The sequence below is a fragment of the Naegleria fowleri genome (assembly GCF_008403515.1).
Source record: "Naegleria fowleri strain ATCC 30894 chromosome Unknown tig51, whole genome shotgun sequence".
In the NCBI taxonomy this organism is placed as follows: domain Eukaryota; phylum Heterolobosea; class Eutetramitea; order Acrasida; family Naegleriidae; genus Naegleria; species Naegleria fowleri.
In genome coordinates this window covers 497,504-512,830 of record NW_025407983.1, presented here as the reverse complement: position 1 = coordinate 512,830, position 15,327 = coordinate 497,504, and the positions used below count along the sequence as shown (strand labels likewise).

Below are 15,327 nucleotides of genomic sequence, written 5' to 3'. Positions count from 1 at the left end.
CCTCAATCAATATTTGCCATTTGATGTTCAACAGGTTCCTCATTTAGTGTCCCAGAGCTACAACTCCAATCAAATTTAAGGTTCATGTAAACTCCCTTATCTGTACACAGTATTACTGATTCATCATTGGAATCAAATGAGCAAATAGCAACTCCATCAATATTTCGTTGTTTAAAAACTGAAGAGGCTTCTGCCTTGTACAAGTTATTGAACCAGTCAGACCAAGAGTTACTTGTGATTTTTCGACTGTTTTTCCAAGACTCCAAATCGACCTTAATTGCAAAGTGTTAATTCCATTCATCCATGAATATTCAGAACTACCTACCACAAAGACATGCAGAGTTCCATTGGATGAAACGCAGGCAACATAGTTGTTGTCATGACTGAAACAGATCGAGTAAATTCCTGAGGTTGTATTTCCTCTCCTAAATTCTTCCTTCTTTTCACCAGATGATGTGTGAAATAGTCGAATCAAGGTTCCTTTTTCAGAAGCTGTCGCAAGCAATGAACCATCATAACTCAGTTGGAAGCAACGTATTGAAGATTCGTGAGCGTTGATGACCTTTTCATCCAAAATCTTGTGCGAGAGAGAGCAAATTCGAACAAATTTTACAGATCCTACACTTTCATCGGGAAAGACCAAAAGAAATTGTTGTTGATCCTGATTATAGACCACTGAACATAATCCACGAGTGTTGAATCCGGTCTTCCAAGAATGAATTTGTTTTCGAGTTTGAAGATCATAGGTGAAAATCATTTCTTCTGAAACTGCCACAAAGCTAAATTGTGTGAACGAATCGTATGAATTCCATACGAGTTCTTGTCAAAGAAAAATTTTAGAAAACAAAGACTTACAAATCTTGTCTGGAAATCACAGAAATGACATATCTCGCACACAACAACTCATTCACAACCTTTTTTTCCTTAAAATTATAAAAAATGATTTTGTTCTTGTTAAAAGCAGGTCTATAACCACCTCCCACTAAGGCAACCAAATCTCGATTTCCGTCCATAAATCCAACAAAGCCAATTCCTCCATCGATAAATTCTATGCGATCAAATTGATCGTTTAGAAATAACGGTTCATTTACATCCATATGTTCACATCATCCTCACTGATTAATCATACACTTGATCATTCCAAATAATCATAAATACTCACTTATATCAAACTCATTCTTGTAATGTCCATAAAGACATGATATAATTTTAAATCCACGATCAGTTCCATATCCGATCAATGATGAATCTTGATTAAATCCTAAAAACAAAACATTAGGACGAGCATGTTCGGAATTTATTCCTTCCGATGAAGCAGATCCAGTTACAACCGATGATGAAGAAGAAGAAGGCAACACCACATTGGATTGAGGAGGAATCACCACAAACGACATTTTTTTTTGGAAATCACTTTTTTGTTCTAATTTTGTGTTTCAGTTTCGAATATTGATGGCCACGTTAACGAAAAAGAATTTGAAAAGATTTTATTGAACTTTATGAACACGCACGCACGCACACACACACCTGTAATGTACAAGGAAGAGTGAATTTGAATGATCGTAACAGCTGTTAGAAACCTTTTCAAATTCCAAGAATAATTCTCTTTTTTATCACAAATTCATCCTCTGTTAAAATTCCAGCATCTCTCAGAGAGGCCAATTTCTCTAAATCCTCTATCGTTGTGTCTTTGTTTTTAGTTTCTGTTTTTAGAGTTCTTACTTGCCCTTCAATAGCAATTTTGTTATAATTTTTCTCTCCAGTTTCAACGTTATATTCAAATCCAGGTTGTTGACTTGATTTTTTGAAATTTTTCTTATTTTCAGAAATAGATGTTTGAGAGGAAGAATGTTTTGTCAATGCATAGACAGCTCCGAAGTTATCATCAAATCGTTGTTTGAAACGAAGACCTTGTGATCCATCAAGTAAAATATAGGAACCGTCACTTGTCAAATTAAATGTATATTTCTTTTCGAGATTCACTTCTTGAAGAGAGAGCTTAATTTCAATTTTGTGATCTCGGGATGATGGAAATGGAAGATCGAGAACAATTTGTTCATTGGCTTCTCCTGAATTGTCGAAAAATACCTTTTCAAATTCGGTGTCGAGATTGACATTGCGAACATACACAGTCTAGTCGGCGATTGTAAAGTATTGATGATGATTGAATGGTATTCACAATAACGAAATATTGATTTTCAAATATTTCCAAAAATAGGCATTAGAAGGGATATGATTCATTGAGATTGTAATTGGTTTGATTAATGCTTGTACGTACTGCTGGACAATCGGTTGAAGCAGGAAGATGATAAATGTTGAGATACAAAGTGGTTGACATTTTTTTGATTTGTGACAGCATTCCGAAAAGTACTTTTGAGACATGATTTTTAATGAAAATACATTAATAAACTACTCGAAAGAATTAATCGAATTTTGCATTATGTTTTTGCTTATATCTCAGTCCTTGTGTACCGTCAATTAAAATATAACATCCGTCATCGGTCAAATTGAATGCTGGCAGCACTTGTTCAAATCCAACTTCTGGCAAAACGACCTTAATTTCAATTTTGTGTGCTCGAGCAATAGTAGGTTGAGGAAGATCCAAAACAATTTCCTTGTCCACTTCTCCTGTGATGTCGGAAAAAACTTTTTCGAATTCGCTCGAAGTTGTATTTTGAGATTTGATGAAAATTTCCTTTTAAAAAAAATAATAAATATTGAATAAATAATAACAATAATAACAATGTGAACAGTCCAATATGAATAAAGGAGAAGGAAAACTTACTGCAGGATCCTCTTCACTCGATGGCAAATTCTTGACGAACAGATGAAGTTGAGTAGTCATTTTTTTGAAAGTTGTTGTTGATGCTTTGACACGATTACAAATTCCTTTTTCGTTTGACATGTATCCTAATGCAATACGGTGACATGGTCTGAATTAAAATTGTAATTCGGGTTGTCAAAGAGAGATAATTATTAAATCTTGAGAGATATTTATCAAGCTTACAATGCGAAGACCACGTTTTGAGAAAGTTCTATCTAAAGTCATTGTATTGTGAATTGGTTCTCCTTAATCAATAAGGGAGAGCCATTAAAATGCCTTTCGAGAATGAATAAAAGGATTAAAGCAAATAATTGTATACATAATTTAACTCATTTTACAATAATTTACAAATCCAAAGTAGATACAATGACTCCTTGATTGGCTAATTCCTCATTTTCCTGAACTTGGAATCCAGCTCTGGCACAAAGTTTAAGCATTCCAACATTTGATTCGTTGGCATATGCAATCATTTGAGAAATATTGCCTTCGTTTTTAGCAATTTGGATCAATTGATCAAGAATATATTTTCCAATTCCTTTGCCTTGAGCTTGTTCTCCAATCAATAAAGCTACCTCTGCTTTTCGTTTTCTTCCACTAATAATTGATTTTTGTAAAATAGTATAAACTCCCATTCCAATAATGGCCTTGCTTCTCTTGTCGATAGCAAACAAAACCACCTCTCTATCAAAATCACTCGAAACAAATTGAACTAATTCTTGGTAAATACTCTTCGAGTCAGAATCCGTGGTGAGAGTGAGAGCATATGGATCCAATGGTTGAGGAGCATCATTCTTTGCCTTATTATATTGGTTTTTGAGGTTCAGGAACGCAAGAGCATACTGAGATCGAAGTGCTGTTTCTCTCAAACTGGTCTCCAAAGTCTTTGGTGAAAGGTTAGCAAAGAAGGACATGAGTTTCTTAAAATCGCTGAACTTGGAAGGTCTGATAATAATGTCATCATTGAATTTGGTGACATATTTTCTTTCGTAAGAACGTATCACTGGTTGAGTTTTTTTAGAACCAGGTTTGTGAAGAACCATCTTGCAATCTAAGGCCACAAATGTCTTTTCTCTCTCTGTGGCAGCAGCTTGTAAGGGGTTAATTTCAAAGTTCTTGATCAGATCACAATTATCAAGCACCATCTTGCTAAACTTTACAAGTAACGACTTTAAACCCTCAATATCAATTGCTGGCTTATTTCGGAATCTTTCAACAAGGGCATCTGATATCTTTGTTTTTCTGAGCATTTGATAAGCCAAAGGAGCTGTGAGAGGTGGGATTCCAAAACTCTTATCTTTGTAAATTTGGTGAAGTGAACCTCCGGTTCCAAAAGAAATAACAGGTCCAAATTGAGGATCAACTTCCGCACCAATATACAATTCAAAAGCAATGGAGTCCTTCTTGCTTGCAACTAGTTTCTTGCAATCATTTTGTACAGTTACACCAGCAAATTTAACATTACTTTTTTCGGCTGCTTGTTTGATGGAGATGAAACCTTGTCTGACTTGTTTTTCATCACTCAATCCTACAATTACTCCTCCCATATCAAGCTTTGAAATGCTTGAATCTACGCTGTGAATTTTTAACACAACTGGGAATCCAATGAGTTTAGCAGCCTCCACAGCCTCTTCAACAGTAGTAACCACCTTGGTTTGAGGAACATCGATTCCATAAATAGAGAGAAGGTGCTGACTTTCAAATTCATTGAGGAGCTCCTTGTTAGGATTGTGCTTTAGAAGTGATTTGAGGTATTCTCTTGCTTTCGCTTTAGCTTCCGCATCGTTTTGGCTTTCATGATCATTGTCCAACAAACTTGGATCTTCATAGAGATTTTCCAAGTTCTTAGAATATCTGTAATTGTATTGGAAAACTTTGGTTGCAATTTCAGGGAAAGCAAATGCAGGAATACCAGCGTTTAACAAAATACTTCTGCCAGCTTCAACATCTCTGCCACCCATAAAACAGCACATGATTGGTTTTGACAACTTTCCTTCTTTTGTTTTTTCAACAATATAGCGTTGTAGGAATTGTGCTGTTCTTGTTGGTTCTGTTCTTGTTTGAGGTGTCAACATTACCAACACACTGTCAGTCTTTGGATCATTGTAAACAATGTCAAGTGCAGCAACATATTGCTCTGGAGTGGCTGTATTTCTAATGTTGACAGGAATGGCTTTTTTGCCTGAGAGCAATGCCTCCTCGACGTCAATGCCGCTTTCTTGCAACAATTTAGCACTCTTTGGTGATAAAGATCCTAGCTCAGTAATTTCTGATTGATAAATAGCGTCCACAGCAAGCGTAGCTGCTCCTCCAGAGTTTGAAATTACCGTAATAGTATTTCCTTTTGTTATTGCTTGTTTTCCAATTGTTTGGGACATGTAAAACATTTCTTCGATAGAGTTAACTCTTAGAATACCCACTCGTTCAAATAGAGTATTCAAATGGTTGTCTTCACTCCTATTACTAGAATTCATTTTCATTGCAATGATTGGTTTTTTGAGAGCGATATTTCTGGCAGCGCTAGCAAATCTCTTGATATGTTCATTATTTCCCAAGTCTTCGATGTACAATAATATGGCATCTGTATTGTTGTCATTTCCGAAATGCTCGACCATGTCAGCAAAATTGACGTCAACTTGGTCAGCTCCAACACAAGCAAATCCACTTAGACCACCACCTTGTTTTAAACTCCAGTCCAAAATTGTGGTTGCTAAAGCTCCTGACTGAGAAATGATTGCCACTTTCCCACGAGTGAGCTCCGAGCTTCTGTTTGTTGGTGTGATGTTCAAAAAGTTGTTGTAAATTTCTCCGACATGGTATTGACCAGACTTTGTCATGAGTGGAGTGATAAGACCCATTCCAGGTCCAATAACTCTCATTTCCGAGCCTCTAAGAATGTCCTTCATCTTTTCAATGTTTGCTGCTTGATTTTCAGCAAACTTTTCATAGAATTTGCTATAAACGCTACCAATAATCACACAACCTTTTACATCATGTTTGATACATTCTTCCAGAGCGGTAAACATTGTCTCTACTTGGTGACAACAAATGACTGCCAAATCTAAGTTAAGAGGGACATTGGATGTACTTGCTTTGTTGTCATAAAGTTCTCTCAACGAAGAATACATTTGAACTCCTAATAAATGAGGACGACGCTTGTTGTTTGGATCCTGCAATACTCTTTCCACATGCTTTGAAACTGCATAAACTTTGACTTGAGAGACTGACATTAAATTCCACAACACATTCCTTGCAAGTGTACTACTAATACTATCACTCGGAACTGGAACAGGAGATGAATGAATTTCAGGATTAAAGTCATCAATGACACAAATGCTCTTAGGCTTGAAAATACAATCCAACTCATTGGTATTAAATGTTCTCTTGATAGTATCATGAACTTGTTCTAAATTTACGGTATTTGGCTTTTGTTCCTCGACCACACTTCTAGTTTTTGAACGAGAATTATATCTGTCATTGACCCGACTGTGGTAATTTCTTCTCATCAGTGATGATGACGAGAATGAGCAACCATCAATCAATGAAAAAACATCATGATCAACATCGGATCCATTTCTTACAAATGAATGATTCAAAACGGAGGTTGTTCTCGTATTGACACCATCATGGAATCGATGATGACGACCAGCCTTTTTGATGATCTTAAACGAAGCAGAAGAAGTGCACGAAGAAAGGCTTCTTCTCATTTTTTAAGCTAAAAAAAAGACCAAAACGCTCTCCGAAAGAACAACCCGAATTGCAAGAAATTTCTGACACCGCAACTTGAAGATCATCATGACAAATACACATCGCATTGTCCTTGAAGTATTATTCATCATCATCATCATTGAAGAAGAAATCTTTCATCCATAAAATACTTTCAATTAAAAAATAATGCCAAGAACAAAGCGATGTGCCATGAGAGGTCGGGCACGAGAACAATATGAAGAGAAACGAAAGAGAAAACAGATGGACCAAGAGACCAAGAAGGAAGCTGAAGAAGAAGAAATGAACAACCAGCAGTTAGAAGAAAACTCAACAACGGAGAGTTCAAAGAAAAAGAGAAAAACAAACCAGACAGCCACCAATTCGGAATTAAAAACAGAGGATGATAGTGAGGTGTTGCGAGTTGGAGAGAAGGCTCCAGATTTTGAAGCTCCCGATCAAAATAACAATAGAATCAAGTTGTCTGATATTAAAAAGATGGTGGTCTTGTTTTTCTATCCCAGGGACAACACTCCGGACAAGGACATGAATATTGTTAGAATCTATGCCAGTGTAAAGCCAGAACAGCATGCCAAACAAGTTTTGCAAGATTTATCAGAGGAAGAACAATCTAAAGAATAACCTTAGAACATTCCTACCACCTTTTGTTCGAAAACACAAACGAGTTTTGTTGTATTGTGATTTTCGAAAAAGTGCGAATAAAAAATCGACGATTTTTTCGCGATTTTTTTCGAGTTCGAAATGAGCGACATTGATGCGTTGTCGTCTTGACTTGATGTTGATTAAAATCGAAATCCTTCAAAATCGATTTCGATCAAACTCGAAATTTATTAAATTTTTGTCTCATCATGCCAGATTTCCTTGCAATGATGAACAAACGATTTGATTAACTTGGGTGTAACTTGATCAAACACCGTAAAGAATCTTGTCTCGAATCTTGGTCATTTTTACTGAAGGAGTTGGCCACCCGTGGGAAAATCACAATAAAATCAATTGGTTGATATAAAACGGATTATTTATTCTTAGACTCATGCGTCACATACTGGGTGTACCATCTTCATTGGATGTGAATAAATAAGACTTGCATTGTAAGAATAATGATTGTATCGAGACCTTGTTATAACAAGGTCATTGTGAACAAGAAGTTTATGTTAAAAAAATTTAGTAAAAATCTCAATATCTTCCTCACTATTTTCCGATCTGAAAGTTTCTAATTGCGACAGCCATCTTGTTTCTACGTATCTATGTTTAGTATCATCTGATTCAAGTAGGATGGCTTATTGGGAAGCAATCGGAATCCTCAACAGAAATGTTACAGGTTCGTAACGTATTTTTGTTAAGATACCTTGTTGTACTTCGACAAGATGTCTCATTACATTTGTGTGCCTCATGTATTTGACATGGGATGCCTTAATCTCTGATTGAGATGATTAAGTTATTATGCTGAATTACATGATGTTAGGGTGATCGAAACAGCTTATTGTTTTGCTTGGTCAATATTGACGCTGTCAATGCATTTCTTAAGGTCCAGTTTTTGGCAAGGTTTCACAATCACAAAATCAAACAATTCTCGAGATGGTTGAAACATGGCATCTCCTGTAAGAGCAACAATTGTCAACTGTCGTTTAAATTTTGATCGTAAAATTTTTGCCACCTCGACACCGTTCATGCTGGGCATATTCTTCAGTTTTTACCACGTTTAAACACAATTCCATTGTTACCATTGCAAATAACTTACGATATCTGTGATGACGAGTTTATGCCTCACTTCATCAATATTTTCAATGAGTTTTTGGCCACAACTCACCACATCAACTTCATATCCTAAACTTTCAATTTGTTTCATAATGACTTTTCGATTTATAGGGTTGTCATCAGCCATGATGATCTGTGCTTTTCTTTGACTAATCTCGAGACTATTTGATGTGAAAGTGGATTTGGAGTTAATTTCCTTAGGTTCGTGATCTATTGCATTGTCAATCTTCACTATTTCTAATGGAAGAAACACAGAGAATTCAGAACCTTCATTAACTTCTGACCGCAGATGTAATGAGCCTTTCATTGTTTGAACATAATGTAAGACAGTGTTTAAGCCCAAACCGGATCTAAATGAAGAAAAGAGTCAAGATTATTCTTTGATTAATGAGCGAAACATACCCTTTGAATATAGACTCATTCACATTGTGTAACTGAGTGAACGGTTTGAATATCTCTTTCTGCTTTTCTTGTGGTATTCCAACACCGTGATCTATTACCTTAAAAACAACTGTTTGCTCTTCAATTCTACTCGTTAATGTTCGCTGTTCTTCCAGGTCAGTCGAACAAAGCAATTGAACCTTATCTCCTGGTTTTGATGCTTTCACTGCATTGGTCAATAAATTAGCCAGAACTTGATGAATACGAGTAAGATTACCTCTTACTTTGAGGTTTTTGCAAGTATCATCTATATTAACCTCCAATTGAACTTGGAAAGGTTTTGCATAACTCTTAATAATGTTCTCAATGGTTTTCACACAATATCCCAAACTGAATTCCTGCAAATTTTTCTTTTCTTTCTGAAGTTCTTCCTGACGACCGAACCTCTTTTGATGCTCACTTTTAGCAACTCTCAGAATGTCCTCAATTAAATTTAGCAATATTTCATCTGCAGAGGCTATGGTGTCAACCAAATCTCGTTGATATTCTGTTAATTCGGTTTCCCTTAGAAGTTCAACACTTCCCAAAGATGACAAACACGGAGATCTAAATTCATGTGACACAGATCTTAAAAACCTTTGTTTCTCAAAGACGACATTTTTTAGCTCCATGCTTGTTTTTTCTAAAGCCTTCATCTTACTCTTTTTGTCAATTCCTGTCGTCGTAATTGAGTAAGTTATCAAAAATATGACCACTACCAAGGCTACGTTTTCAATGAGTGGAAATAGACAATGCTCCGACCATCCATAAGTAGCAATAAGGAAGAGAGAATCAGCAGTAAATAGTGTGACTATGAAATAAAAAGGTGTTAAGGACCATAACACGCTAAAATTGGTCAACTTTGTGGCTAAAATCACCAACGTCAAATATAAAGGAAGCAAAATTACTTTGTGCTTTCGAAGGATAACAAATCGCACCGTAAAAAGAAAAAAAAACCACTGAACTGCCTTTCTTTCATCCCTAAAGATTTTTTCGGGACTGCGTTTCTCTTTGTTATTGCTTCTAAAGTTCTTCCATTGAGGCAAGGCAGCGACCACGGTCATTACAAATACAATTGTTGAAAAGAGATCAAGAAAATAGATTGCGTAAACTAAGAAAATGAAGTAGTGAAGAAAGGCTGTAATTCGTAAAACTCGATAGACGTCTGTATGCAACATATTGCTATTAATTTTAAATATCGTTGAGTACTCTGGCGGTATTTCTTCCGACAACATTTGTTGAAAATCTTCATCATTGTTTTCTTCCAATTTAAAGGACTTGTTTGAAGAACTTGTTGTTGTTGAAATTGAGGATAGATCATCATCCATCAAGGATGTGTTTGAAAAAAAAGAAGTGATGGAAGAATAAGGGTCTGTTCCCTCATCAGGAACCAAGAAGGTTTGTTCTTCATGAGTTGCGAGGTCATTACTTTCTGAATTCATAAGCCTTTCATCATGGTTGTGGATGGTAGTCGTGGAAATCATCAGTACTGGAATGGAGCGAGGTGAGGTTGCGAGCTGAAGGAGTAGAACCAAACACTCGGAAGGTATTTTTTTTGTGGTGAAGAGCTCCAAAATGGCAATTACAGTTTCCTGTTATAGAATAGAGTTTTGGCAAATCTGAAACGTTCGCGAGGCTAAGAGCTCCTCTCATTGACATTTGACTGGACAAGAGTCTTTTAGAGGACCCTCAAATAAGTTAGCAGACGACGTTGTTTATTCTTCAGCACTCTTGCATGGAACTAAGGAAGGTATGCTTTCAATACACTTTTTGAGAGTTGCCTTTCGACAAGGTTTAGCAATGACAGAGTCAAAGATGGAGGGAGGAGTCTCAAGCAGAACATCTCCAGTTAAGGCAACAATGTGAATTTTGTCTTTGAATTTGTCCTTAATATATTTCGCTGCCTCCAGACCATTTAAATTTGGCATGTTCTTGTTTGTTGAACATTGGAAGGATTAGAAAACAATAACAAACAACATTCACTTACAATATCAGTGAACACTAATTTGTGACGTCTCTCGTCAATGTTTTCAATGAGTTGTTTTCCGTCACATACCGCATCAGTTTCAAAACCAAGACTCTCAATGAGCTTTACAATGACCTTCCTATTGATGGCATTGTCATCTGCAATGATGATTTGCGCATTGTTTTTTGACACCACTGTTCGATCCGAAGTAGCAAACAATTTCAGATAATTCTCTTGAATGGTGAGTTGTTTTTTGAGAGAAGGATCTATATCGACATGTGATTCAAAACATGGACTCGAGAGTCGTTTCATACATTCGTCATTGGAACTACTGGTGGGACTATTGTGGAGGGAGGAAGATGAGGATGGAGGAACGATTTCAAGTGGTAGTGTGATTGTGAATTCTGAACCTTTTCCAACCTCAGATTCCAAATGAATGGTTCCTCTCATGGAAGTGACATTGTGCAAGACAGTGTTCAATCCAAGTCCTGAGCTTGGATAAATCGATTCATTGACATTGTGTAATTGAGAGAAGGGTTCAAAGATGACTTGTTGTTTCTCTTTTGGAATTCCAACACCTCGATCTTTCACTTTGAAAATGACATCTTGTTCCATCACTCCATTCACCAATTTCTTTTCATTGCAATTCGTTTCACAAATCAATTCAACATCATCTCCTGATTTTGATGCTTTCACTGCATTGGTCATTAAATTTGAAATAATTTGATGAATTCTTGTTTGATTGGCTCGAACTACAATATCTTTGGTCACATCATCAATCTTGACCAAAACATTCACATTAAATTGTGTTGAATAACTCTTAATAATATTTCCAATCATTTTCACACAATGTCCCAAACTAAATTCTTGAACATATTTCGAAGTGTCCACAATTTCTTCTTTTTCTTCCAACTTTTTTTCATGTTCAATTTTCGCCAAAGTTAAAATGTCTTCAATGAGGTTCAATAAAATTCCATCTGCTGATGCAATTGTCTCCACTAAATCTCTCTGATAATCCGTGAGAGAGGTCTCTTTCAACAATTCAACACTTCCCAATGAAGAAAGACATGGAGTTCGAAATTCATGACTAATGTGTCTCAAAAATGTTTGTTTAGCACTCAACGCTTGCTCTAATTGTTCACTTGTTTGTTCCAACTTGTTGAGTTTGCTCTTTAAATTCATTCCTGTCGTTATGGTAAAGAAAGTAAACAAGAAAATGACAATCACAAAGGACATGTTCTCTGTGAACACATGAACTGTTCTCTCATTCCATCCTTCCCTTAGAAATTGAGAAGTAATGTCCATCAAGAATTGTGAACACACAAACAACATGGGAGCCACTGACCACCACACGCTGTTCCTTCTCAAAATGGTGGTCGTCATGACTGAAACAAAATACAATGGAATGATCACGATTTTCATGCTCGAAAGATAATAGTAGCGAATGGAGAAGATGATCAAGCAGAACACGAGTCGATTTCTTTCGTCATTCAACGTTGTGGCAACCGTGTGATTTTCTCGTGAAAAGACTTTGATGTATTTTCGACCCAAGAAGACTCCCACGAGACAAGTGACACTCACAAGGAGGAAGGAAAACCAATCTAAAAAGTACCACGAATAGAGAAGGACCAGTAAATACTGTCCCAACACGGAAACAGGTATCACATTCGGAGAGGTGGTCAATTGAAGGGCAGTGAGTCCAATGAGTTGCACCCAATGAGCGAGAGTAAAGGAAACACGAGTGGCAAATGAAGGATTTAAGGGAATTCTCTTGAGAGAGGAAGAGTCCGAATGGACACTTGCGGAGTTTAAACAAGAGGTGGTGGTTGGAGTTGAGGCATTCGAGTTGAAAAGGCATTGATGAGGAGGAGTAGTAGTAGTAGCAATTGTGGAGGCGTTGGCGACTGCTGCTTCTGAAGATTCAAAGGATGAAGAAGTCTCTTCTTGTCGGTCTCCTGCAGAATCTTCATGAATGGTGGTTGAATGGGAGGTGGTTGAGGTAGCAGTAGTCAAAGTAGAATGAACAGATGAAGAGGTCTCAACGAGAAGACAGGGTTCATCATGTTGTTGTTGTTGTTGTTTCATGAAGGACTTGTTCGTTACTTGTTGTTGATGCTTGGTCCGTACATGAGAGAAACTCTTTGAAGAAGAGTGATGAGTCTTATTCTCCTCGAGAGGAGGTTGATAGTCCGAAGAGGAACTTTCCCAAGAGCTATTTGAATGATGATGATGATTACTTTGAATGGAAGAGATCATGTGTTGTTGTTGTTGTTGTTGGTCGTTGTTGGAGTGGCAACAAAGAGTTGAAATTGCTTTTGATTTCATGGGAGAAGTTGTTGGACTATTTTCTTTTGTTTGAATTAGAGTTGCTGATGAAGTTTGTGTGGTGGATTTGAATCGAATGGATCTGATCGTCGGTTCGAATGATTTGATCATCATGAATGACTCTCATGTGCGCAAAACATTCAACCAGAACACCAAGAACACAGCGCATGGCGAAACATGAATAAGGACATTTGGGGTAAAGGCAATTTAATCAGAGGATATCCTACGAGCAACAAATTAAGCTATTCACAACCAGGTAACAACAATCGGACTGATATTTTGAAAAAAGTTTGACAGTTTTGGAAGTCGTTTTGCATTTCATAAAAGGAAATTGCCCTTATAAAGTTATCCTTAAAAGGGTGAAGGGTATCCAGATTCTAACTCCTTTCATGGCGAAACACCCGATATTAAGCAAAGTGCAATGCGCAATTCTACAAGGTGTTAATTTCTCCCTCACAGCCCTTATTCATGTTTAAAGACGTCTCTTCTCGATTCAAAGCACTAAAGCACTACTAGCACCTCACAGTTCAAAACAAAGCCCAAATAAGTCATCGCACAGCACTAATGTCTCTTCTCCCTACTTGAACCTTGATCGGTAAAGTAACGATCACTTGTTTTTGATGAATCTATTATTTATCATGGGAAAAAATGTCTTCGGAGCAAAGCAAGTCTTCGTCGTCATCATCATCATCATCATCAAACAAGCATCAACGAGAATATTATAATGAATTCAGAAAGAAGAAAAGAGAAAGCTTTTTTAAAAGACATTCAAAAACGAAATTGTTGAAATGGGGTGTTTTGGGATTTATCGGATATTATGGATTTTTCTTATGCCAAAAACCTTGGATTTACTCTCCACAAGTACTCAACAATGCCGATGCGTTTCAAGAACATTTGAAGAGAAATGTGCAGAATTTTAATAAGAGATTTTGTCCAACACCATGGTTGATTAATACTCATGCTCAGACTATTTACGGAGGTGCAATTCGGCATGCTATTGATGATCAAGATGAAGCCTCTTTTAAAAAGAAAAAGAAATCAATATGAGTTTGAAGATGGAGCAATGGTTAATTTGGATTGGTTTGAACCATCGGAATCGCTCACAAATACTGCTTCGAATAGCCTTGAAGCAACAAGTAATATGGGTGCTGTGAGCAGTACTAATGTTGGGAATCGCAATAATCAAACTCGTTCTGCTAAGTCGACAGGCAGAAAATCAAACACCACAATTTTCATCATTCCAGGTTTGTCTGGAGGAACAAATGCCGTCGGAGTGAAACATTTAATTTCTAGTTTCGTTAAGGCAGGCTATCGATGTGTGGTAATGGACTACAAATCCGTTTTACCAACAGAACCAACTACAATTCATCATGGACATCACACCACACACCCAGTAACACCAGAAGGAGAGGCTGTGGATTTGGAGCAAGGTAACAATAGTCATTCTCCATCGACTCACGTCATTCCTGGCCTTACTCACACAGTGAAAGACATTCGAAACGTCATTCAATTAGTACGAAAAGAGATTGGTCCGGACGAAACATTAGTTGGAGTTGGAATGTCACTCGGAGCAAATATTTTGCTTACATATTTATCAGAACATGTCGGAAAGGATGCACCAAAGCACCAAGGAGCTAAAAAATTGAAAAATCATGCAAAAATTCTTCCAAACGACGACGGAGATGAATCCAAGAACGAATTCGCGTATGCAATTTCGCTAGGAAATCCATTTGACCTTAATGCTGCCACCCTCAAGTTGCAGTCGAGCATTTTTCATAGGTTAATCTATGACAAAGCATATGCTGCAGAGCGCCTTTTGTGTTACGAGAGAAATAAGGACTTACTGCCCGAAGAATATGTAAAAATTTTGTCTACCGTTCGTTCAACCAGGGATTTGGATGATAAGATTAACAGACATTTGTCGAACCCTACATTCCATACAGTCGAAGAGTTTTACAGTTTTCATAGTTGCAAGGATAAGCTGAAGAACATAACAATTCCTACCATTTGTATCAATGCACTTGATGATCCAATTTCCACCTACGAGGCCATTCCCTTCGAAGAATTCCTGTACAACAAGAAACTAATGCTTGTGACAACGTTGAGAGGAGGACATATTGCCTCTCTTGATGGTTTTATTGCTCCAAACAAGGAAAGCTGGCTGGAGAGAACCTCGGTTCAAATCGTGGACAGCATGAATGAATGGCAAGAATCTCTAAAGAAGTATCACAAAATTGAATAATAATAATTATTATTATTTGTCATTTGCTTTCGGAAATCGAATGGTTGAATAAGAATATTATAATATTAATATTAT

The 15,327-nt window shown here is 36.9% G+C and overlaps 9 protein-coding genes across 9 annotated transcripts; 3 read left to right on the top strand and 6 right to left on the bottom strand.

Moving 5' to 3' along the window:
- Positions 1–2: 2 nt before the first annotated feature.
- FDP41_006317 (uncharacterized protein) lies at positions 3–1,394 on the bottom strand (the record flags this gene model as incomplete). Its single annotated transcript, XM_044709939.1, has 4 exons — positions 3–272; positions 326–779; positions 856–1,048; positions 1,163–1,394. 4 exons carry the CDS (start codon positions 1,392–1,394, stop codon positions 3–5), a joined length of 1,149 nt encoding a protein of 382 aa, XP_044559556.1.
- Positions 1,395–1,581: 187 nt separating this feature from the next.
- Positions 1,582–2,335, bottom strand: FDP41_006316 (uncharacterized protein; the record flags this gene model as incomplete). The annotated part of the gene is made up of 2 exons (XM_044709938.1): positions 1,582–2,130; positions 2,276–2,335. 2 exons carry the CDS (start codon positions 2,333–2,335, stop codon positions 1,582–1,584), a joined length of 609 nt encoding a protein of 202 aa, XP_044559555.1.
- An 84-nt stretch (positions 2,336–2,419) lies between these two features.
- On the bottom strand, positions 2,420–2,842 carry FDP41_006315 (uncharacterized protein; the record flags this gene model as incomplete). Its single annotated transcript, XM_044709937.1, has 2 exons — positions 2,420–2,692; positions 2,783–2,842. The coding sequence occupies 2 exons, from the start codon at positions 2,840–2,842 to the stop codon at positions 2,420–2,422; spliced, it is 333 nt and encodes a 110-aa protein (XP_044559554.1).
- Positions 2,843–3,165: 323 nt separating this feature from the next.
- On the bottom strand, positions 3,166–6,525 carry FDP41_006314 (uncharacterized protein; the record flags this gene model as incomplete). Its single annotated transcript, XM_044709936.1, has 1 exon — positions 3,166–6,324. One exon carries the CDS (start codon positions 6,322–6,324, stop codon positions 3,166–3,168), a length of 3,159 nt encoding a protein of 1,052 aa, XP_044559553.1.
- A 187-nt stretch (positions 6,526–6,712) lies between these two features.
- On the top strand, positions 6,713–7,165 carry FDP41_006313 (uncharacterized protein; the record flags this gene model as incomplete). Its single annotated transcript, XM_044709935.1, has 1 exon — positions 6,713–7,165. The coding sequence occupies one exon, from the start codon at positions 6,713–6,715 to the stop codon at positions 7,163–7,165; it is 453 nt and encodes a 150-aa protein (XP_044559552.1).
- An 856-nt stretch (positions 7,166–8,021) lies between these two features.
- FDP41_006312 (uncharacterized protein) lies at positions 8,022–10,203 on the bottom strand (the record flags this gene model as incomplete). The annotated part of the gene is made up of 3 exons (XM_044709934.1): positions 8,022–8,225; positions 8,283–8,649; positions 8,702–10,203. 3 exons carry the CDS (start codon positions 10,201–10,203, stop codon positions 8,022–8,024), a joined length of 2,073 nt encoding a protein of 690 aa, XP_044559551.1.
- Positions 10,204–10,434: 231 nt separating this feature from the next.
- On the bottom strand, positions 10,435–13,121 carry FDP41_006311 (uncharacterized protein; the record flags this gene model as incomplete). Its single annotated transcript, XM_044709933.1, has 2 exons — positions 10,435–10,650; positions 10,707–13,121. The coding sequence occupies 2 exons, from the start codon at positions 13,119–13,121 to the stop codon at positions 10,435–10,437; spliced, it is 2,631 nt and encodes an 876-aa protein (XP_044559550.1).
- Positions 13,122–13,658: 537 nt separating this feature from the next.
- On the top strand, positions 13,659–14,057 carry FDP41_006310 (uncharacterized protein; the record flags this gene model as incomplete). The annotated part of the gene is made up of 1 exon (XM_044709932.1): positions 13,659–14,057. The coding sequence occupies one exon, from the start codon at positions 13,659–13,661 to the stop codon at positions 14,055–14,057; it is 399 nt and encodes a 132-aa protein (XP_044559549.1).
- A 16-nt stretch (positions 14,058–14,073) lies between these two features.
- FDP41_006309 (uncharacterized protein) lies at positions 14,074–15,252 on the top strand (the record flags this gene model as incomplete). Its single annotated transcript, XM_044709930.1, has 1 exon — positions 14,074–15,252. The coding sequence occupies one exon, from the start codon at positions 14,074–14,076 to the stop codon at positions 15,250–15,252; it is 1,179 nt and encodes a 392-aa protein (XP_044559548.1).
- Between the last annotated feature and the right edge of the window lie 75 nt (positions 15,253–15,327).